The 24037-nt window shown below is 41.1% G+C and overlaps 1 protein-coding gene across 2 annotated transcripts in view; it reads right to left on the minus strand.

Moving 5' to 3' along the window:
• Nucleotides 1–681: 681 nt before the first annotated feature.
• Nucleotides 682–24037, minus strand: part of LOC126646893 (uncharacterized) — a 137988-nt gene continuing 114632 nt past the window's right edge. The window contains exons 4-7 of one of the 2 annotated variants that reach the window (XM_050328586.1): nucleotides 11166–11314; nucleotides 7134–7376; nucleotides 1874–2029; nucleotides 682–997 (exon numbers count right to left, since the gene is read on the minus strand). In XM_050328586.1, the coding sequence (XP_050184543.1) occupies nucleotides 7245–7376; nucleotides 11166–11314 (281 nt within the window). In that variant the 3' untranslated portion in view covers nucleotides 682–997; nucleotides 1874–2029; nucleotides 7134–7244. The remainder of the gene's footprint in view (nucleotides 998–1873; nucleotides 2030–7133; nucleotides 7377–11165; nucleotides 11315–24037) is intronic. The other variant, XR_007630457.1, reaches the window with a different exon arrangement.

Consider the following 24037-nt stretch of genomic DNA (forward strand, 5'->3'; position numbering starts at 1 on the left):
TCACTGTAAAAGAGCCAGATTTCAACACAAAGTTTATATCCATAGAAGACCAGACTGAATATAGTCCAGTGTTTGTGAAGTGCTTTGAAGTAGAGAGTGTTGCAGCACTGAAAGTATTGGTATTATTAGCATTGCAATTGAGTGCACGACACAGAAGAAAAGTAGAAACCTCAGAATGAACTGGAAGGAAACACTGGATTCTACAGATCTTTCTCAGAGGTCAGTACATGGCATTTTCCTAAACAGTTTCCTTTAAAAGTGTCTAGTAAAATTCTCTTTCAACCTAAGTACCTTGGCATGTTAATCAGAAACAGATCTTCCTACCAAGTACAGCCATCCTGATGGAAAGCATCCTATCTTTTCCTTTGCATAGCTTTCGTAGAGTTTCATTACTGCTTTCTAAAGATTAACTGAAATACGCTACAGAGAGCTTAAATATTTTTCGAAAACACTGCAAAAGCCCAACCTGGAAGGGAGAAACAATGTTGTCCTCTCAGCCTGCCTATTCTTCCTCTGAAATACAGTATGGCCTCTGTACTTCATTGACCCATGCAAAAGAAAGCCTGGGGTCCAGCACTGCTGGTAAAGATAAGCTCTTCCACTACTTGTGGTTGTCGTGTATTTATTACCACCAGACAAGAGAATGGATGACCATCAAGGAAAAAAAGTCCTCTCCCATGATCTCATTAACTAGTTTATTCTGCCACAGACTCATTCAAAATTCTTTTCAAGTTACATGGACAAGACAGCAGTCAGGAAATGTGTTAGCTGCTACTAAAGAAACTAACATTTGGGTTTGGCTGTTGTTTCACCCCAGTATCCTCAGATCACAGTCCCTGCAGTTCCCCCAAACATCTTGCTCATTAGAAAAGAACGCTCCCTGTAGGGTTCTGGACACCCAGGGACTGATCTTCAACTGGTGCAAACTTTCAGGGCTCCGTTAACCTCAGGCAACCCAAGGTTTTAGGCTTCAGAGGATTTATCAGCAACTCGGCAGCTGTGAGAAGAGCACAGTGTTAGGTCAGAGAAGGAACAGGCCAGCAATTGTGAATCAGTCATTGGCACACTCAGTTCAGCTGAGAATTCCCAACCACAGCCTACAGAAGGGAGTTGTTACATCTTGATTAATTTCAAATCACACTGTCTTCTTTCAGTCTCTACCTTTTTTGGTTATCTCAGTGCACAGCAATGGTCCCAGTGGTTGAGATCTGCACAGTTGTGTTCTTGACTCTGATCTTAATCATGTGGCCCATGATGGAAACAGTGACAAATTACTGCTATCAGTCAACTACAACAAAAGGACAAGCTTGTATAGTTTTCTAAATTTAATCCACTGCACTACAATCTGAATAAAGGCAGTGATATAAAATACACTATTAAATACTTCACTAACATTTAGTAGGTTTAATGGCAGCTAGAAAGAAATTTGAAATACCATAACCAAAGAATTTTCTGAAAACAGTTTCTTCTTCTGTTCCTATCCCATCTGTCAGTCACTAGCAAGCTATTGCTGCTGAGACACAGCACATTAGCACTGCATCACTGCACCTATACAGTTTCTGGAATGGAATCTGGAATGCATACGGTTTCTGTATGAGCAACTGTGATCACATCTATCTGCATGCAATCCTGTCAACACTTCACTTGATGCTCATACAATTATTTTTCAAGAAGTGTCTTAGTCTCTCAGTACTTTGGAAAATGAGATCACTTATTTGTAAATTGAAATCTGGATGTAAATGCCCAACTTTATACAGATAGATTTTAAAGTATTGGCAACAGTGAATAAGTGCATTAATAAGAGCAAAACCAAATATAACCCCCTATTTAAGTATTTGCTATAAATATATATGTATTCTCTATTTAAACTTACCAGTAAAAAATGGTATGTTCCGACGTAACACTTCAACCAATAAACACATTCCTACAGGAAGATTTGACATGCTTTTCCACCATTTATCACAGTCAAACACAACAGCTGCATCTGTTCAGGGCACTTCATATCTCACTTAGCGCTACTTTTCATGGCCTGTGACATAAAAAAGAAGGTACCTAGGCTCACTCTCCTTTCTTAGGAAGATCCACAACATTGCATAAATCAGCATTTCCTTCTTGCAGCACTGCTTTTAAGCATCCATGGGTGACTTCAATAACACAAAATGGTTCTTGACTGCAACAGAACAGGCAAGGGGAGAATTTTTAAAAAAGGAGAAAGATGGACAGACAAGTATTCATCCCTTTCTGTGCCCTCAAAAACCACACAAGCAGCTTGGGCTAGAGAGACTTCGAAAAGGGTATGTTAGTATTTTACCATTCTCTTAAATGAGCTATAACATCCTTATGGATTTTAGCAGGGTCAGGATCTCACTTGCTCTGCTTTTCTTCATGACAGAGAAAGTCTAATGTTTTGATAAATTTTAGTGGGGCTACTTCTTCCTTTTCTGATATTTAGGGCAGCAGAAGATCTGGTGTTGCTAAGAGCCCTTTGATGTGTCTACAGCTTCCACATCCGCTCTGCCTTTGGGGGTCACACTTGTTCACAGCCCCATTACTGAATATCACCTCACAACACGTCTTCCTCTCCTTCCCTACTGCTGGTAACACACAGGAATCCTCTAGAAATGCATCTTGCCTTCTCAGCAGCTCTGCAGGCCTGTGGTGGGTTGGCTCTGCTGATCACCTAGAGATTTTGTTTAGAAGGCTTCTTCATGCTGTTTATGTTGCTGTCAACACCAAAAACCTAACACTGCCCCCTCGTTGTTTACACACCTCCACTCCAGGATATTATAAGCCTCCTCTACCAACACTGCCCAATATGTGAGGGTGCAGCTTCTCTTTTTTATTTTTACAAGGTTTGTTAACCACATTACTATAAGATATTCATTCAGATTTCACCCAAATAGACCTCTTGCTGTCAGCATTTAATTATGCCTGCATTCCTACATAAACAGAGCTTTAGCCAAAATAGAGCTTATTATAGAAGATAAGGTCAGGCACATCCTTACAAGAAAAGGAAGCTTTGGTAGCTTCTGTACTTCTGACAAGAATAAATTTCTAAATGCAAGGGAAAAATGCAGATAATTGAGCACGTTCTGCTGGTGATAATTCACACTCTTCAAAGTAGTACTTTTTATATATCTTTCCTAGGAGGTTTAAGAGTAGATATTTAATATGTGTGTATATAGTATGTTCTTGTAACACTACAAAGCCTTTTCAGACTTCCATTGAAAAATACTGTGCACTTAAGATCACTCTTTTAAAAGACTCACAGCTCAGAAAATATTTCAACCAAGGTTTTCTCCCAAGCTGGGTATCAAATTATTTGACAATCTTCTTCTCAGTTTGGCTCATGTATGTAAACATCTGGAGAAACATTATGTACAAAGTTTAACCACAGATTTTATATCATAAGATAAGCATACATTTTAAATACTCATTTAAATCTTAAAATACTGAAATCTCATAAATTCAAATGTGTCCCTAGTCTTCCAAATATAAATGTCCATTACCCTTTCAGGTAGGTTTAGAAAATAACACAATCCTTCAAACAAAAATACCAGACCCTACTGTATTTAGATTGATGGGAACAGCAGCAAGCCTCATATGATTTTTCCTCACCAACGTGAGTCTTAATTGTCAGGTTTGCTGTCACCTCCAATTTAGATTCCAGTGAAAGGTCATGCAGATCTAATGCATTGGCTCAATTTTTATTGTACTGAGACATTGTGGTTAGCTTCAGATTCCCTGATAGCATTCTCAGTAACCACACTGAGAGGCAGAACTGAAATCACACTGAACAGAGCTATTTCCATGATAGCAGCTTTTGAAGTTAAACTTGTGCAAGTTTATGGATGACAAGAAACTGCATCAGCTACTTCAGCACTTGTTTTGGTCACATTCCATTCAGCTGAACAGAAATTAAATATCAGTTAATTTGCTGCTTCCTAAGAAGTCTATAGAGAACACAATTTGGTGTTCTCAAAATGAGACTTGACATGTTATTTTCTTGTGGCACATCTGTCTCGACAATACAATTTCAGTTTATCCAAAGGTTCCTATGTTTCTGGTAGTTTCAGAAGTAAGAATCAGAATAATTTGGGGTGTGGTAGTTTGAATGGATCACCAAAGTTCTTCTTTCTGAGACGCCAGTAGGAAAGTGGAGCAGAATTTGGCTCACCATATTTTCACTTGTAGACCTCTAGGTACCCTAAAAATGCTTCATGATGAAGATAATAATGAAGCATTTTCAATTAACTTCTTTTATTGCTGATTGCTGCAACAGTACTGTGATGTAATTCACCTGTGCTGTTTGACCTAAAGGGGAATTCGGCAGTTGAAGCTGAGATGTGTTCTCACAGATCTGCCCTATTACCTAACATCACCTACTGCTGCATTAGAGAAGTGTAAAATAATTTACATATAAATATAAAATTAATTTTATGCAAAGCATTCAGAACAAATGTCTTCCACTATATTTTTTTTTTTTTTTAAAGACATTTTATTTGGCTGGAAATGCTTTGATAAACAACAGGTCTCATTGACTGCAACATTGAAATGCTCGAATGAATTCTTAATGTCTTTAGTTGTTTAACTGGATCTTATTACAAAGAAGCTGAAGACACAGAAGCATGATGTTTCTTCCACTGGCACATCTAAGAAATCAGTAGAGGCATGCCAAGAAAATGTTCTGCTTTCAAAACAAGACTCCAAAACTGAACTCGGGGGAAAAAATAAAATGCATTTTGTCATGGTTTCTAGAATTAAACTGCTGCTGTTGATTTGAAATGTATATTTTCATTTCCTCAAAATTACTACACTTTGTTCTGTCCTTTACTTCACTATTTGTAGGATATTGCATCTGTGGCTGGCTGGCAGGTGGCAGAAACTAATTACATTTGACAAAAAAATTAAAAGTCAGGGATCTCTGACTGCACAGACAGTAGAAGGGAAATTCTGCTCTTATAATATATGTGCCATTTCCCCATGAAGTTAAAAATGTGACTTCAAAGATGATGATGCTTACTTACAGCTACCATTGCACAGACCTGCCAATTGCAGAAATCCTTCCACTTTGCTTAGTAACCCCATACTGACTAAGAAGATTGAACTGAGAAAGTTCATCCTAAAAGATTTTTTTCGGGTCCTTCATTTACTATCAATGTCCCCATGTCTGCTGCAGGCTTTAAATCTCACGTGCAGTCCCGAGCCATAGGAACCCAGGCCACATTAAGACAGTAAATCATTATAGATTCCTTCTGCTGTTTGTCTGGCGACTGACCTGCTGTGCTTTGAGCAGCCTCCCAGCTTGCCTGGAGGCTTTCTTTGCTGGAAGAACCTATGTATTATCATCACCCGCAAAACAATGGAGTTGGCTCTACCCGTGCAGGCGTAACCCAGTGCACCAGCGCAGAGGAAAGCCCCACACAGAGCTTGCAGAGCAGCCATTGTGAGGAGTGTAACACAGGGAGGCCCACGGAGCGCTAATGCACGTTAGGGTTGCTGTGCCAGTGCTCCACTCAACAGGCTGCATCTCCTGGCAAAGTGACAGGGTAGTATTAGTGCTGGTCAGAAAGCCAAGCTACTTGCTCAGCTTCCTCATGTAAGAAGGAGAGGAGTAATACAGCAGGGATAGGAAGAGCTTCAAAGCCTGAAAAGGACATGAGAACTTTTTCCACAATAAAAAAAAAAGTTAACAAAAAAATAGAGGTGTTTCTTCCAGCAATGACTTTTCTGAGCACAGTGAAGAAGGTCCCAAAGTTCACTCGCCCATAGATTTCCCTGAATTAGAAATAACATGTAGAAAGTGGGTGTCTTCTTCCCAGAACACACTCCAGAGTGTTTGAGTATGTACCTCATCCTCCCCCACATTTGTTTGTTTTATCCATCTGTTATTGCCCCATATTTGATTATGAATTGAAAGCATTCTCCTGAAGCTGCACTTAGCTTTTTAAACTGAAGTGTTTGAATAAGGCTTGTCACTACAGGAAGGATATAGAGGGCATCACATTCCCCAGCTGCCTCCCATCACCCTTTCCCCCCTCCCTGCACCTCAGGGCCAGCAAGCAGTTTGGATGCAAAAGGGGGAAGCTCTAAGCAGCTGCTGCCTCTTCCCTGTTTCTCCTGCTGAGCAGCCTCCATGCAGGAGAGTGGCTCTGTTGCTTGATTTCAAGTAAGCTGAAGGAGCCTGAGGGCAAACAGAATGGTTCATTGGGCTGTTTAAGCCTACAGTGGCACATTGGTAGAGGATGGATTCCGCCCCCATCCTACACAGCCACAAAGGACAGGCAGACAAATACATGAAAGAGGGGTCATGTGGCTCCCCAGTTCCCCCTGCCCCAGCCACAATGCATGATTAAAGAAATTATCCTAAGTTTTCCCAGACAAATATCCCAAGGAAATGCACACAGTCCTAAAAAATATTTCTTCTAGAAGAGTTTGCAGAAGTAGGATGTTTTGGCAGTACTCTAAAGCTGGGAAGTCCCCCCATTTCAAAGGACTTTCCAAGAAGGGGCATTTGAGGGTGATCTTCACTCCCTCTGCACTGGCTGAACTGACATATGAAATAACCTGTTGAAGTCTTGGGCTATAAAGGAGCTTCCTTGTTCCAGCTAAGTGTCCTCCAGAACAAGCTAAAACTCTTCTGCTTGGCCTAGAGCAGATTTCCCTGCCACTGCCAGAGTGTGACAAAAACCATCAGGCTGCACGGCAGCCAGCAGAGCTGGGAACATCCATATTGCTTGTGCACTGTTCTCAAGGGTGAAGAATATAAATCTTTTAAATGTACAGCCTTTTTCTTAAGAAGTTGTTTGGTTTTTTTCCTGAATTACTCCAATAAGCCATTTGCATTTGATAATTAACTGTTACAGGGGCTGTTTCAGGTAGCAAATTTTCTGCTTTGTTCTTCATAACATGAGGAAATTTCTTTTAAAAACAAGTTTTCAACTTCAAAGCTTTATAACCTGACACGAAACACAGCACACACAAACCACCCATGCTTCACATTTTAGCCATTTGCAGAGCCCAAAAGTGGTGTGGAGCCGGATGACAGTAAGGGGATTGAAAGAGATTTTCCGTGTGGGCTCCTGCTGCAGCCAGATTAGATGAGGGAATTAGAGACAGGGTGTGGTTCCCACCTTGAATGCCTCTGCTGCAGTTCACAGACCTTCACACTGCCTTATTAACATGCACTTCCCTCTCTCCTTCCAAATATGCAAACTGCACCCTCTTCCAGGTCCCTCCTTAGCTTAAGGGTGCTGGCATGTTCTCTGCTGACTTTCTGGAACCCAGGGATTTCCAATTATTTCCACATCCTCCTCCTGTTTCTCTTCTGGCTGTGGTGCCTTTAGGCTGCCTGCTTGACTTCCCACTTCACAGGTCTGCAAGGCAAGGGCAGAAATGCCAAAAATTAAGAGAGCAGAGTAATATTTGAACAAGGCAGAAGGGAAGAGGAACAAATATAAATTGCCTGGGGCCAAATCTGCTTATTCTCTCTATCTTGCCCCTTTCTAAAAAGGCAGCCTTCTTGTCTCCTCAGGTTCTTGTTAAGCTTCCCAGCTATCTTTTATTCAACATCCAGCTCTGTCTCTCAGTTCTTAGGAAGCAATCAGGAGTGTCTTTTTTGCCTTCAGGCACAAAAGGCTGCATCAAGGTGAGGTACAGGCAGCATGCTTTATTAGAGCATGTGGCACCACACAGTGCAGCACATCTGAGAAGTTTTGAACACAGTATTGCAACGTTTGAAATTCTTGCATTAGGTGACATCTTGCCAGACCAAAAGTTCTTCCCAGTCTGATAAGCAATTGTTGCAGAGCCTGCACCTAAGGCCTGTCCATCACTCAAGTTTAGCAGTTCCCTCACCCAGACACCAGCTTGGCCCATTAACACAGCCCTAGCTCACTCCCTTGGCTTTCGTCACACCACACCTTCCAGACTAGAAAGCTGGTGGATATAAGCAGTCTCTTCCAAGCCCTTCCCTGGCCAAGGCTACAAAGGACCTCCACCCTCATGTTTGCTGTGGGTACTACTACAAGCAACCTCCTTCACCATTTTCCCAGGCCAAGTGTTGCATGGAGGGAAGCAGAAGGATGGAAAAGGAGATAGCAAATGGACTTATTGTTCACAAGAAGGGTGGGGGAAACAGAGGGAAAAGATGACCTGAGATGCATGGCTCTTTAAGTTTCCTCCTTCTCCTGTAAGGATGATTTTTGGTGTTCTCACTCTTCCCTGCTCCACTTCCCGACACTAATCCAACTCCTATCCCTAAAAGGAGAGGAAGAACTGTGCCTGGCCTTTGCAGAAGTTTGAATGCTTGTCTTTAGCAAGTCAGTCAGTCAAATCAGCCCTCCACTCTGGCAAAGCTAGGCATCTTATGAAGGCCTCAGGCCAAGTTATCGATAGCACTGTAGGTCTTTATATGCCTATCTGTTAGATTGCCAGAGTAAGACAGAAACCAAGCATTTATCTGGTTAATAACTCCTTTCATTTTCTACATTATTACCATTTCAAAATCTGTATGTATACATTTGTGGGCCCTAACAATAGCATGTTTGTGTGACTCCAGCTGACCAAACAACAGAAGTTATTTATAACTACAGATGACCGGACTCTTCTGTATTTTCATTTATGTAATTTTCCTTAGATCATCCATTGGAAAAGGGTCATACTTTCGTGTTTCTCACACACAGAGGCCCTGTAGGTTAGCACACAGGAGATGAACCTTGGCAGCCTGCACTGCTGGACTGCCTGAAGAGGAATTTACACTGCAGCTGTGTGAACCAAGAACCCTCAGGGGCCGAGGGTTAGATAGATGTTCTCAGTGCCACACCAGGCAGCAGGTGGCTGGAATGGCAGAACTGATGATTCTCAGATATAAAGCTTGGTAAAACTAGTACTCGTTTGTGGGATTTTTTCTTTTGTCAAGGCTCACTGGCATTTCAGAGGAACAGACAATGGCTGAGAAATTCCAAAATGAGTGAGTGGAATATTGAGAAGTGGCATTAAGCAAACAGGATAAATGACTGTAAGGGAAAACCTCTTAATCTTAGGCAGTAAACAGAGCCACAGCATGTCAATCCATGTCAACAGAGCATAATTTCCCATCCACATAAATGTACTGAATTCAAAAACATTTTTAATATTTTTAGATGCTTTTTTCTATACAAGCTTGAATGAGAACAGGCATGGATTTACTTGATGACAGTCAGGACATAGAAGACTACCTCTCTGAGGCTCTCCAACCTACAAACTTTTCACATTATATGGAAGGCTTACAGTAGGTAAAGCACTTTCTGTAGTCCCATCACCATCCAATAATACTATCCAAGGCAAATTAATTCAAACAAACATACTATAACTGAAAAAGACAACTTGCAAAATCCCTTGTTTCTGCCTAATAAGAAGAGCAGTTCTCTACAAGGCTGCTACAAGAAGACTGAAGTTCAGAAGAGACAAGAGACACAAAGGGATTAAATGCTATGTCCAAGGTCTCCTTTGAGGGTTGCACATCAAGATTCAGAGCAACCAGATGGAGACAGCAGCATATTTTACAGTATACGCTGCACGAAATAGGCCTCACAGCTAATCCTAGCAGACACATACCCAGCCAGAGCATATCTACAAAATAAAGCCACAAGATCTTTTACTTAAAATATAGAGTATTAAGGAATTTGGTGATTAAAAATACACAATAAAATTCATTGCTGGCAGTAAACAGGGCAGAAATGAAGTCATTGAGGTTTCATTCCTTTGTGTTAAAGCACCATAGGCCTTCTTATTTGGTCCAGCCCAAATACCAGAGAAAAATATATTGAAAAATCCAAAGAAAAAGCAGAGATCTCTTTGGAGTCCTTAAATATTAACCTGCACTCATGAGACCATGTCCATGCAACTGAATAGCAGTGCAGTTCTCTAGTACAGAAGCTTTTCCTACTTACAGGGAGTTATCTTTTCTATTTGATTTTCTCTTTCGTTTTGGGAAATTTAGGCATTTTCTGAAGAGTTCAGAAAGGGGAAACAGGATGGTATTGGGAATTCTGATATCACAACCATGGAATGCCACACACTTATTAGCCAAGTGTTTCCATCCCTCTGTATACATGACTCTTTCCTCAAGCCAATACTTTTCATAACCTTTTGCCCTTTCGATGACATCATAGCTATTTAGTAATATTTACTCTTTTTTCCCATCTTGTAAAATGTAAAAACCACTGCCTTGCTAGTTCGTGACTGATCCCCACGTAGATCAACCAAACTCAACAAATAGTTCACTGAGTTTGTGTTCCCTGAATTACTTTCTTCCAAGGATATGTTAGTCAATACCCCCTATTCATCATCCAAATGATGAATGAGGAAGAGGAGTACCAGAGCTTTTTTAATCTGATGTCTGGTGCCATTAGTCTTAGGCACCAGTCTCACAACTGAATTTACTGGAAGAGCTTTTATCTTTTGGAAACCAATGCCTTCTGGACTAATAACCGAGAATACATACTTGGCACCATATCCAACACAAGGTTGGAATTAGCAGCCACTATAGCCCTTCTGATCAGCAAATAACTATCAGAGTTTATTACTAAGGGCCTATTCCCAATATTACTGTCTACTAAAACTAGACATTATTGTAACTGCTGTATGGTCCAGGCCAGATAAAGTTCCCTTCCTCATGTCCACCTGCAAGAACCATGAACATTAGCTAAAGTGCCAGTTTGTCAACACGTTAAAGACTTTCTTTGGAGAAGAGCAGGAAAGAAACAACTGCTGTATTTAAAACATAAAGAAGACTGAAGGTGCATTTATCCTAATGCCCAATATAGAATGTATTGTGAATTATTTTTTCTGACATATCTATTAAAACGGATGACTGTCCAGAAGAATTTAATCAATAATCAACTTAGGTGGCTACAGTTTCAACATAAGAAAACTGTGATGCCTACTGACTATTGAAAAATTATCTTGTAGAGAATAGTGAAAATTTAAGAATATAGTTGTATTTCTTTGGATCCTGAAAAGTTTGTACTGAAAGAAAAGCTGATTTGAAATACATGCACCTAATTTTTACCGAGTCCAGAACTGTGTCTGTAATAACATGTGCTTTACAATGTTTATTTTGACAGGAAATTCCAGGGATATAGATCTTCCATACTGAAAATCAGAACAGAAGTACCACAAACCTGCCAAAGTTCCACGTGGTGCTGCATGGGTACCTCAGAAGCTTTGTGCTTTGCATCCTCTCTCCTTAGCATGAGGTCATCTGCAATCTCTGCCTCTGAAAAAGGTCCTTTGTGGCTCCTTCTGCCTCTAGCAAACTCATATAAGGCATCTGAAAAACAAAAGCATAGTGTGTGAATAGAGTACACTGGAGTAGAACTCCTATTGCCTCTCTAGTGCATTGAATTTTCAAAAGTGAAAACTTTCTTAGAAATCTTAAAGACTAGAATAATGTATAGAATGAAGTGTAATACCTGCCCTTAGTCCTCCTTTTAACCTTGAGCAGAAAAAGTAAAGAAACAGCTTGGGAAAGCTTTCTTACAGAAAGAAATGGATTTCTAAAATGTTATAAACTGTCTGGACTTTATGGAATTTCTGGAGTCCTTGGTAACCTTCTCTTGGTGATGAGAGTCCTGTTTATCAGTCCTATCATGGAAGAGTGATCATTGGATAGTGACTGATTATGTAGTAAGATCAATGCAAATGCAATCATTTTCATTAAAAAACTAATAGTAAATAAAGAAATGCTATGTCAAGAAGACTTCTGTACATGTGGAAACACTACAGAGAACATCACCAGTAGCCAGACACCAGGAGGGGCACAGATGAATTACACAAAATTTAACACACATACTTCCCCACCTGCATGGGATCTCAGGTGTTAAAAATGTAATTTTCAATCAGGGTACTGGTACTGCTGTTGGGATTTGAGGTTAGCAGTTCAGCTTTTAAAATTCACCCCAGCTTTCACAGATTTCTTTCCTGGGAAGTGGGAAGGGAAAAACAGAGCTGTGGGGAAGGAAGCTGTACAGAGGCAGGACCTGCATTCTCCTCCAGGATGCTCACATTTTATGACACACTCACTGTCCATGGCATTGCTGCTAGAGACATATCTAAGAAACTTGAAAGAATGCAGCAAGTGTCTGGTAAAATATGCAGGGATTTCTGCAATATTCAGGCCAAGCACTGAATGTTTTCTTCCTGAAACATTGCTGCCCTTTTGTTACTCTGCTTGATAAAAATTGCAGTCATTCTTCTCTGGATGGTCAAAGACACACAGAATCATAAAATGATAGAACCATTTAGGTGGGAAACAACCTTTAAGATCATTGAGTCCAACCATTAACCCAGCACTGCCAAGTCTACCACTAAACCAACAAAGACGGTTTAGGCTGCCCATCACATATGGGAAGCCTTGGGTAGGAAATCTGTCATGCAGGTTTGTGTAGCACCTCTGCCCCAGCTCCAGATGTTGGAGGGGAAGCCATATAAGGCAGAATTACAAACCTCAAAAGTATGCTTGGTCTTGTCTATCCCTCATCCGCCACCAGTACTAACACTGCAGGTCTGTCCAGTGTGGAACTACGAGTTCAAAAGCCTTTCCACTCTCTCTGCTGACTTCTATGCAGCTGCTAAGCTTATGCATGATATGTTTATGTTAAGGGTTTGGTGTAAAAGGGGCTTATTTTGCATAGCTGTCTGAAAATGTCCCATCCCCTCCTTCTCAAAAATGGGCAAAAGACCAAATATTTCTGTAAAGCTTTTCAAGTCCTATAGTCTACAGAAAATGTTAAATCTTCTAAAGCAAAATTGAATATCTGCAGATAAAGTGGGCGTTTTTTCTGGGATAACGTTAAATTGTTAAAAAATGCTGAGTTTAAAAGTTTTCAGATAATTCTTATCTTCAAGCTACGCTAAAAAATAGAAAGGACAATTCTGCACAAATTCTGTACCTTCCTTTAAACATTTGCTTCACACAGGCAGCGTAGTGTAAATTCTTAGTAAAAATAAAGACTAGTAACAGCATTGCACATAGTGATGGGTTTGTAATGTACCTCATATTTATTTTGGTTTCAGACCCATCATGAGTAGAGAAAGAGCTTGCAATTTCTTGATGAAGTAATTTAGTGAATGGGGGGTAAAGAAAGTAATTTAATTACTGGCTCAAATAATTTATGTGACAGCCATGCAGTTCTTTTATCTTCTGTTAGACAATGTGTTCATTTTTTTATGTCTCATGCTTTAACACAGTGTGTCACAGTGCTAAACCCAAGATGTGTGGAAAGCCCAAGGTCTCTGTGACAGAGAATCAGACTGCAAATTAATTAATTCCTCTTCGCTGCTTAAAATCCATACTGGTAGGCACAGCTTTTTCCAACTTTTTTTTTTTTTTTTTTTACCTTGAAATTCGTAATTGTACTTAGATATTTTTCAGTAGGCAATACAGTATTGCAGCAAGCCTTGCTCTAGACGGTACTGAGGGACTCCAGAGACAAGGTGAGGAATGGTGTGAGCAGGGCTCAGCACAATGCTCATGTTGGGCCATTGAAAAGTCTGGTCAAGAGGTCCATATACACAGCTCCGTGAGACCACCCAAAAGGATGCTAGATCACCTTAAGAAAATGCCACAGGATAATCTAAGGCCATAGGTAACTGGAATCTCAATTAGAATCTACCTGTTGATGTAACTGGGTATGTTCATCTCCAGCATCAGTGAATCTGACTTTCTTTAGCTCCAAGGCCTAGAGACCCCACTGCAGAAACAATTAATATCATTTAGATATTTCTGGCCCATTATTACTCTTATTCTGAAGCATACATTGCATACAGGAGCTCTTGTTTTTCAGGTGTTGAAAATCACAGAAGTTGAAAATCAAGGATGAGAAATAATCTAGTGTTATTAGCTCTGTTCAAACACCATATTTATCTTCTAGGCAGGAAAAAATGAAGCATGAGACATTAGTGAACTAAGCCCCATTACCTCTCAGAAAAGATTACATGGGAATTCAAATGTCCTGGTATAATTCACAGATTCCTAAGTTCACAGGAACAGCAGCAAAAAAAGCAAAATTGCTCCATATCCTGTAGAGAGGAAATTAAAGGTATCAGGGAGAGAAGAATGTGCTGTGTGGTGCGAAAATGCTGTTTTGATTCCTGATGCTAAACATCTGCCATATTTTTTGTGGAATCACTTGACTTAGTGAGAGAATAGCATCTTCAGGATTGTGCAAAGTCTATTCCAGACTCAAGCTGTCTGAATTGGCAGCTGTGGGAACACCCACAGGAAGCATGGGACCCTGGAAGAAAAAGTGTAGGAGTACATCCTGTGGGGATAGATAAAAGTCAGAGCCGGGCTATGGGAACCTCTTCAGAACAAACATGCAAATACAGTTTCGCAAGTCAGAGTCCCAACTGTTTGTTTAGGGATTTTTTGGTTATTTGTTGCTTTTATTTGGCTTTCACAGAACAGAAACAGAAAAAGGAACTCAGGAAAAAAAAAGAACTAAAAAGAAAGATGAATGAAATCAAAACCCTAGATGTTTTCTTTATTGCTTGGTGTGAGTTCATGTGCTTCATGCACAGCACCATAGCTTGCTTCTTTTGCCTTATGATGAAGATTGCCATGACATACCTATTTCTGGTCCACCAAGTTTGATAGTCTGTCTCCACAAACAGCCAACAAGAGTAGTGGTAGGGCAGAGACGCCTGTAATTTCTCATTGTCACTGTTTCATGGACAAATGCCTCCTCTCATCCATGTGAAATCTTACAGTTCCCAAGGAAGAGTAATAAAGGGAAAGAATTTTATCCGTTTCTTAATTAGTAAGTGCTCTCAGTCACTAGAATTAAATAGCAATCAGTGTCATGCAAACAGACAGCTTCCCATGAACACCAACAGGTGATCGAGAGACTCCTTGCCAGAAGAACACACACACCCTTGTCCTTCCAGCATTGCAGTGATATGCTCATCTTTCTTCTTACCTTTGTATGCCCTGATGAGTAAAGCTAGATAGACTTGGCTTTATCTTACCTAAAAGGACATTTTCATTTACTATTTGTACACAATATTTTTCTCAGTCTTTCAGCCAACTTTCTGCTGTTTGTACAAATTATATCCTGCAAAATTGATGCCCACGGATTGATTGCACATTGTGTCAATTAGTATTTATTTTTGTTTCTGAACGTTCCTAATTCCTGTACCACTGGGAAGGTTGAAAGGGAGGTTTAAATTGTCTTTCAGCATACTATCTATTTTCCTTATGTGACACTTGCTGTATGTTCTCTTATTCTTTTTCTTTTCTTGCATAAATAATCTTAATCTTTTCAATGTCTTCATACAAGGAGTATGTTCTATGTAGTTCTCTGCTATTCTCACTCCCTGCCTGGAGATTGTTTCTAGTTCTGTGTCTTTTTTTGACATGAGGTTACTAAAACCAAATGAAATAATCAAAATGAAGACATGGTATCTGAGATGCAATATGTAATACTCTCCATGTGATTGTCTATTGTCTATCCACTTCTAATGTGCAGTCTAATAAGTATTTTTTTTTCTATCACATGCCCAGAACAGACATTCCCTGTGCTGTCCATGATGACTCCTAGGCCTTCTTGTTTCCCAGGAGGTTACTACTACATTCAGAACCTATTCATATGAAAAAAAAAAATTAAAGTGTATTTTCATGTCCCTCTGTTGTTAGTTTCTTTAACAAACAAACAAAAAAAAAAAAAAAAAAGAAAGAAAAAGGAAAGAAAGAAACAAATGAACCACCAGCTCAGTAGAAGTTTAAAGAAGTAAACATTTTACAAGTTATCATGCAGTGTGGAGAATTGGTGACCATCTCTCAAAGGCCCTTTTGATTCCCCAAATGCTGATGGGAAATATTCTGGAGGCACAAATAGACTGCAGATGTTGGAGAACACATCTTAGAATTCTGCTGAACATATTACCCTACTGGGAGGCTGTTTTGAGTCTCCAGGGACATTCCTCTGAGAGCCCAGCTGATTGTCTCATATTGAAACAACATGTCCAAGATACATTCCAAGTAAAAGAAAATAGAACAGGGGTACTCTGACCAAATATAAATCAAGGGGCTAAAGGGCAGTTTATCTTCCGTCCTTCTAGCATTTCTTTTCTCCCCCTATGAATACTCCCCCCAGGGAAACAGACCACTGGGTAAATGACTGCCAAACATGATGACTCAGACATTAGGCACTGTCCCCAAGTGCTTCACAGATGGTGTCTGGATGGGAAACCCAGAGCTTTCGGCACCATAAGCCTTGCTACTTTTTTTTTTTTCTCCTTTTTTTTAAGTTCACTGCACCATTACTTCTGATCTCATGTCAAGCCCTTATAGCACTGTTGCCCCCCACAATGAATTCTGATCCTGACCTTATAACAACCAATGTCATTCGCACATAAAAAAGATAGGAGAGAAATCCTAGCAGACCTTGGAGAGTGGGAAAAACAAAGCTAAAATAAACACATTACTTAAAAGATTATCTTGTGTCCAATTGAAAAAACCCAAAAAACTAGCAAAGCGTCTGCTGCAAAAGACAGGCATATGGTGCAGTACAGTGCATTAGAACAATTGCATAATCACAGATACTATGAAAGAAAATGTTCTCTGCACAGCTTTCATTGGTCTGCTTCTTTTTGTGGAATCCTGTTTGTTTCAGTAAAATCCTGTTCCTTTCAGTTTGCTTTATGTTCCCCAAAGCTAGCACATCTTGGGATGCACATCTGGACATGGGCAAGCTTGAAAGCAATGGCATATTTCTGTGCTTCTACAGTACTGTATGTTCACACTAGACACTGGAAAACTTCCCTGTGGGGGAAAAAAAAACCAAACAAAAAACAAAACAAAGAAAACCCACACAACGAAAAACAACACACCAGCTAATTTTCCTCCCATGAAGAGAAGCTCAAGAAATGTACTGTAAAGGCTTGTAGATTATGCACAATGAATCCAGCTATCACAACCCCAAACAAAGCATATCACGAGAAATGTGAAATAGCTCTTCCTCTCTCTATCCCTGTCTCTCACATACACGCACACACACACACAAACCCAGCTGCAAAGGATAAAAGAGGAGGAATTGCACATTGAGAAGAACCAGGTCCAGCAAGTTTTTTTTCTTCCTCTTCTTCCTCTCTTTTTTTTTTTTAAGGTTTACCACCAGTATCATCCATAAGAAACAAAAGAAGAGCTTTTCACTCCAACTGGAGAGTATAAATAACTAGGTATTTTTGTGGGTTTCGTTATGTTTCAAAGGCTATGTAGCAATTCACTGAACTTCTCTGATTTACACAAATTCAGCTGAGTAGTAATTCCATTTAAATCAATGGAATTATCTGAGCATGTGTATAGAAGAAATGAAACTCAGACATTTTGTTTCCAAATTCAAATTAAAAGGTCCCAGAACTGAAAGCAGCAACTCTTAGGTCAGTCGATTTCTCTGTGTTTTAAGAAGGAACCTCTGATAAAAGTTGATAGCACTATGCAGAGCCAATGTCCCTGAGCCTGAGGTTTTACAAACAGCATGAACAGGGCCACAGACACTGATCACCACAGGACTCCTCGCTTGGAGACAATCGCTTCAGAGTCATTACACCAGGAAAGATACACTTCTTAACAGACAGCCATTGGTGAGCAGCTAAGGAACCGACAGTGTAAATCAGCATAAAACTAGCCAGGTTTCCAAAATGTGCCTGGCAGGCAGTTTTCAAACCCTGCCTGGTTTTGGAAGCAACTTTGTCAAAATTGGATCCTCTCCACAAAGTGCTTTGATGTTGATGAATCGGTAAATTCCAACAAAAACTTGTTTAGTCAGAATTTTTCTGACCAGCTCTACTTCCTCCTTCTGCCAAGCCTATTTACTAATTTCTGTGGCTTCAGGCGAATGTTTTCTGCCAGGGCCACCACAACTGCAGAGCCCTGTGCTCAGGCACAGCTGAACACAGGCACTTGCCCACCAGGGTCCTCCCCTTCCATGTCCCTGTGGGAGAGAAGCACCATGCAGCAGCACAGTTCCCAGCCTCCCTCTCCATCCATAGCACAGCTTCATCCAGACCTCTGTAGCTCAAGAGGCTTTGTCATGGGGACTAAAGTACCATCCACTCCCATTTTACACCATCATCACCCCAGAGGAAGTGAAGCACGGAGAAATAACCAGTTTGGGAGTGTCACAGCAGTTTTAGAAATATGGTCTGGCCAATAAGATACCTGGCTTCATATTGAGCCCAGCAGTAGGTAACATCTATTTGCATGTTTACAGCCACAGCAACTGTTGTGAACTCCAGTCCAGCATGGGTGTGGATGAACCTGTGCATAAAATGGGGAGGGAGGCTGGGAGAGAATAAGCCAAGATTATATTAAAGCATTTCTGTCCCAGGCTTGCAAAAACAATGCATTGCACTGAGACGAGGTGTTATTGTCTGCTTTTAAGTGTACCCTCCCTTTCAAGTTTTTCTTTCTTAATAAAGTATCTGAGGTCATGCTATTGTCATCAGAGCTTGACGAGTGCTTAGCAGCTGTCACCGTGGCAGCAGGAGCGTGCCTGATGCCAGTCCCCTTTGTCACGACAGCCACAGCAATGTAAGGAGAAGGGCCTTGCAGGATGCAGGACAATACTGGGAAGGAAAAGGAGGGAATCCTCGACCTTGGGCCAGGGCCTGGTGGCAGACTATTGAACCCTGCGCATCTCAGCAAACCACAAGGAGAAAAATTCTTGGAAGCTGCAAAGGTTGCAAGTGAAAACAAAAGATTCTATCATGTAGGAAATAGAACAAACACAGAGAAATTTGTTTTGTTTTCAGAGATAAAATAAGCAAATAGTTCTCTGCAACAGTCAGGAGCGCTGCACCCCGCCGCATGCAGCACTCACGGAAGGGAGGAGGCCAGAAAGGCTGGAGGGAATCTAGAAGCAGGTAGGAAAGTGCTCTCTCTTTGGAGCTTTCCAAATCTTGTGCTGTGAGCAAGGGACGTCCTCATAAAAAAAAAAAAAAAAAAAAAAAAAAAAAAAAGATGATGCTCTCATGCTCTCCACTAGAATTTAAAACATTAAATCATCTATCCAAACAAAATAAACCACCACTACTGAGTTTGCCAGTTGGGCGATAGGAAAAGACCAGTGCAGGATAACTAGCACCCATTTTCTTTTCTTTCTGTTAAAGAAAGGCTAAAGCTTGCACCCATAAGTGGCTGCAGCAACAGACAGTGAGGATGGTGCTATTGTTTAACTTAATAACTGTTTGTTAACTTAAATAAATGTTTCACAGTTGACGTGTTGGAGCATTTGGTCTGCTTTCTTATTTGTTTTTATATATCAGCAGCAGCCCTGACTCGGAGCTGCTTAGCTATTTCTTTCCTGCTCACTTCTGGTCTGAAGATCCACTCGAGAAATACCAGCAATTTCTAACCCTCACCTAGCAATCAGTGCAGCCTCCTTTGCACTGTGTACTCTGTGCACAACTTTCACGACTTTGTGGGTGTTCCTTTAGGACAGGAAGTGAAGAAATAAATCATATCCCAGTGGAATCACTGGTGTAGCTCTGGACTGGTGGGATGCTACCCAAGCTGCAATTTGGCTGGGAAGCCTAGGCCAGCACCCCTGAATTTTGAAAAATACCTTGGCATTTTGAATGACCGCAAGTGGTCAGAACCTCAGCTTTGTTCCTTATCCAAAAGAGAAATACCTTTTGAAGCAGAAAAACCCCACAGTGGGTGAGCAGGACTCACAGTGCCACCTGCTGAAGCATTAGGGCTGCTCAGAGCCACAGCCAATGTCCCTCCAAGAGGCCAAGGAAGACCTGGCTCCATGGCCATTGCAGTTAGCCTGGTATTAGCACCAGCTCATCCTGCCCAATTTATATGCCAATTCTATGCCCTACGTATAGAAATCTCCCCTTAGAAAAAACAATGCACCTCAGCAGATGAAGAGGGGCGGGGGGGGTGGCACACACAGGGTACTGTGGCACTGTGAGGAGGCAGCAAAGGATTGGGTTTTGTGATCTGAGAAAGATGCTTGCCTTTCAACAAAGCTTTGGGTCACAGCAGTCTCTGTGCCAGCAGCCAGGCTGGTTATTACCCTGAGACAATACAAGTTGTTCTTTTTCTTTCTCAGTAATTTCACAGCTTCCAGCCCCTGCTGGGGTCCTTTGCTCCCGTCCTCCCCACACTCTGGTCTGTGGATACATTGAAAGAAGATGATGGTACAGCTCCCTCAGACTTGAAAAGGGGTGGTTAATTGAAGCAGACTAAGGACACTTCTTCTAACCAGCTCCTTTTGCCTTTTTGCCATTCTCTCTCTTGTCAGTATGGGACCGTAAGTAGCTAACACCTGAAAAATAAAAGCACCTGACAGAGTGCTCCTCCTCTCCTGACAGTGTTGTGTAGTCAGTCACCATCTCCTATGAGCTCGCAGCCAGTAGCAGCAGTAGGACTGACCCGCACATCCCCTGACAGCAGGTGCATTATTCCCCTGAGCTATTTACTCGTAACAACCCTCATGCAGACTGTCCCTCTCTAATGCAATACCACTATCTGAAATGATACAAAGCATCTGAAGAAAGGGAGAATGTCCTTGGTACATTCAACAACAGAGAGGAATGACGCCAGGATGTGAATAAACAGGGCTGGTTTTGTCTAGACTCAGGTATTGTCAGCCTCTCAAGAGAGCATGATAAAACCTCAAAAATGAAGCAGGAAGGTAAACATATAGTATCTTCCCTTTGAGAGTAAGCAAATTGTATGGACAATCTACAGAATGAACTGGTGCAGGGAAAGAGGGTGGTCCAGTTGGTTGGTGACAGAGACAATGTGCTGTCTGAAATGACTGGAGGAACATGAGTGTGGCATGTATTTTTCCAGGCATACTTACAAGCAAAGAAGTTCACATGGTAGTCACGAATCAGCCATCCTTTCTCTTGCACCCTGCTTAACCTTTTTATGCTCACCATCTTTTCCACTTTTTTTTTTTCATATTAATAGTAAAAACTAAAAAGAGAAAAAATTCCAGGTTTTTTTTTCTGCTCATAAACTGTTCTACAACCTTTCTGTAGAGAAGAAACAAAAGGGGGAAGGGACAAGCAAATGTGGCATTGGCTCTGTGACTGTGGTTTTTGTTTCCATAAACCTTAGAGCACAAGAATGCATGAGATATTTACACAAATCTTTCCACAATTCCTGTGGCCTTTGGGAGCATTGCATTTGCATGACTTCACCACTGTGGCTGGTTTGTGCTTTCTCAGCAGCATTGCCTGCAACAAGGAGAAATCGTGGCTATTCCCAGTAGTTCTTCTTCTCCCACCCTCAGATACAGTCACACCAGTGCATGTTTAATACAAGCTGTTTTAATGCAGGAGTTCCTGTCTTGCTTGTTGTCCAGTTTCCCAGGGATGGTACAGGAAGTTTCCCAATTCATCTCATAAATACAAAGAGAGGAAAATGTTATACTTGGAGAAAATGTTGGTCATTTAGATCTTGAGGGAATATCAGGGGTTATGAGATGGAGGAGGATGCTTCTGAAAGGTTACTGAAGTGAGGTAGATATAAGGAAAAATGCAAAACAAAGCTTTTGCATCAAGAACTCACCTTACAGGTGCCTGCCCTGCCTCACAGGATGGTGGGAAGCTGAGTGACACAGACACAGCGTCTCAACTGAATAGGCTACTGAGTAAGAACTTGGCTACTGGGGCTCCGTCCTCTGCTGCCGTTGGGGACTTCCAGCAACCGCTTTGGTCTGTACCTCCTTTTCTCAACCTCATAAAGGGATGTTGCAAAATACTTTGAATCAGTGCACAAAAACTGTTGTATGAGGACCAAGGAATTTTTTCACTGAATGGGAGTATCAGGTCACTCAGCAGACAGGCTGCCAGTGGAGGAAACAAAGCCATGATGTCTACAAGGCAAAGTGGTCTTGTCCATTCTCACTATTGCAGCTGTGGTAGCCCTGGCTTTTCCAGTGTTAGTAAGATGTCTTTTAAAGGGAGGTTGCATCCTGGGTGCTTGTTATGGAGGCTTTGAGGAGCGAGACTAGTAAAGGAGAGCATGTGCCAGAACATGTAAGTCTCAGGTCTGTTGCTGTGGCAGGGCAGCTAGGTTGATTGCAAATGCATTCGAAGCTGTGCTGCATCTCTCTTCCCCACTCTGGCTGAGCCTGAGGGAGATCCAGCCAGATTCATTTGCAGGAGTTTAACACTTGATATCAGAACCAATGTGCAATGACATAAGGCAGAAGCACAACCACAGATGGCTTGTAAAAATTGAGCTTTGTCCCTCACAAGTGAATCCATAATTAAAACTGCAACTCTAGTCCATTGTACTTATCCAGCAAAAGGACTCATTCCCGCTACCCCTTGAGTCAGCAAGTTTCTCTATTTACAGTAATCCTTTACTTTGACTTTCCTTCATTATTAATAAAACAATTCTAAACTCTTTAATGTCAGCCAAATGGTATTTCAACTTATATTTTCCACGGGGAAAAAAGAAAAAAAAGATAGTTGAGTGTTCAGGGGGGAGCACTTAGTTATGTTATAGTTCAGCCTGAGACACTCTGGTGACTCTTTAGAAAGTGTTGAAATTACAGGTTCATGACGTACACAGTGTTGAAACACCGTGTTACTGCAACACTTGGTCCAACACGAACTTGCAATTTCAACACTTCCCAGGTCTTTTGTGAAAACCCCATAACTGACCAGAACAAATGTAAATTCCAAAAAAGTCTAAAGCAATGTGCCATACAATAGCACAGCCTGGAAAACCCATTTAATTTCCAGTGCTGCTACCCTTACACAGGATAATCATTCTCAAAGCATGTTTAATTTTTAAAAAGCCTGTCATCCAGGATTAGCTACTCTCACAGCAAAGCAATGGTCTCAAGGCACAACTGGTCTGATCCAAAATGGTAATATCTGTATTCTTCCTACTTTTTAACTTTTCCCTTGGTGTCAAAAAAATCCATGAGGAAAGTACCTGCCTCAGCCTACACAAAGGATATTCACCAGCAACCTCCAAAATGTGCTGTCCTGGAGCTTAGCAGAGACCATAATAACAAAATGTTAAACACAGGGATAAAACCTTTCCAACCAAAGGGAAGCTGCAATTTCAAAACACAGCAAAATTTGATATTTAAAAATACACTATGGCATTATTTCAAAATACCATTTGTTAAACAAGCAGGAGGCAGGAGAGCAGGCAGGATCATGGCTCACACAGTGCTTGTTTTGAAGATGAGGAGTGTACAGGATTTGTGCTCGACCTCTTCACAGGTTACACTTAGCTCATTCCATTTCACTAACAAAGGAAAAGAATTGTCACTCAGAGGAGACACTGAGAAAAAGCTTTATGCCCCAGCTCCTGTAAACAGCTCAGATCAGGAGACTCCTACACCTGAAGCCATCAGAAATGCAGCCACCTGGAGCGCTTGGCAGGATGGGGATGCTCCAGTTCCTGGCCCTGTAAGCAGACAGGGGACCCTCCATTTGTGTCAGCGCTCAAGGATGGGAAAGGTGTCAAGTAAAAGAAACCCTCAGGCTGAAAGTCCACACAAAAGCCAGGTCTTGCATGGAGGCTAAGTGGGACTGGATGGGATGTGTGCCAGCTGCAGGAGTCCCAGAGGTGTCCCAGCACCAGCACATACCCTCTTGAGCGCTTACGCAAAGCACCCTTCAACAACAAAGATGAAATGAGAGTTTTAACAACACATTTCCTTTTTTATCTGGCTGTGTTTTAAATATTTAATGCTAACTTTAGCACTTGGACACTTAGAAAAGCATGAAACAGAATAAACATGTTGTGTGTATTGAACTGTAAATATATAACCCCCTACATACCAGCTCGGGTTTTTCTACATCAAAGCTGGACTAACAGCAGAAACAGCAGTTTTGGTGTTATATACCACTACACTTCTCATTTATTTTTAGAGAACATAATTTCTTAAGATAGCAGAGAGCTTACTTGGAAAATTATGATAAATTATAATAGTCTCTCTTCTCCGCAACTTCTTACAGAAGCTGCTTTTTTTTTGGACCATTGCAGTGTGCTGCATACTAGGAA

The sequence above is a fragment of the Myiozetetes cayanensis genome, unplaced genomic scaffold, assembly GCF_022539395.1.
Source record: "Myiozetetes cayanensis isolate MyiCay16 unplaced genomic scaffold, myiCay2020 scf1, whole genome shotgun sequence".
NCBI classification, from domain to species: Eukaryota; Metazoa; Chordata; class Aves; order Passeriformes; family Tyrannidae; genus Myiozetetes; species Myiozetetes cayanensis.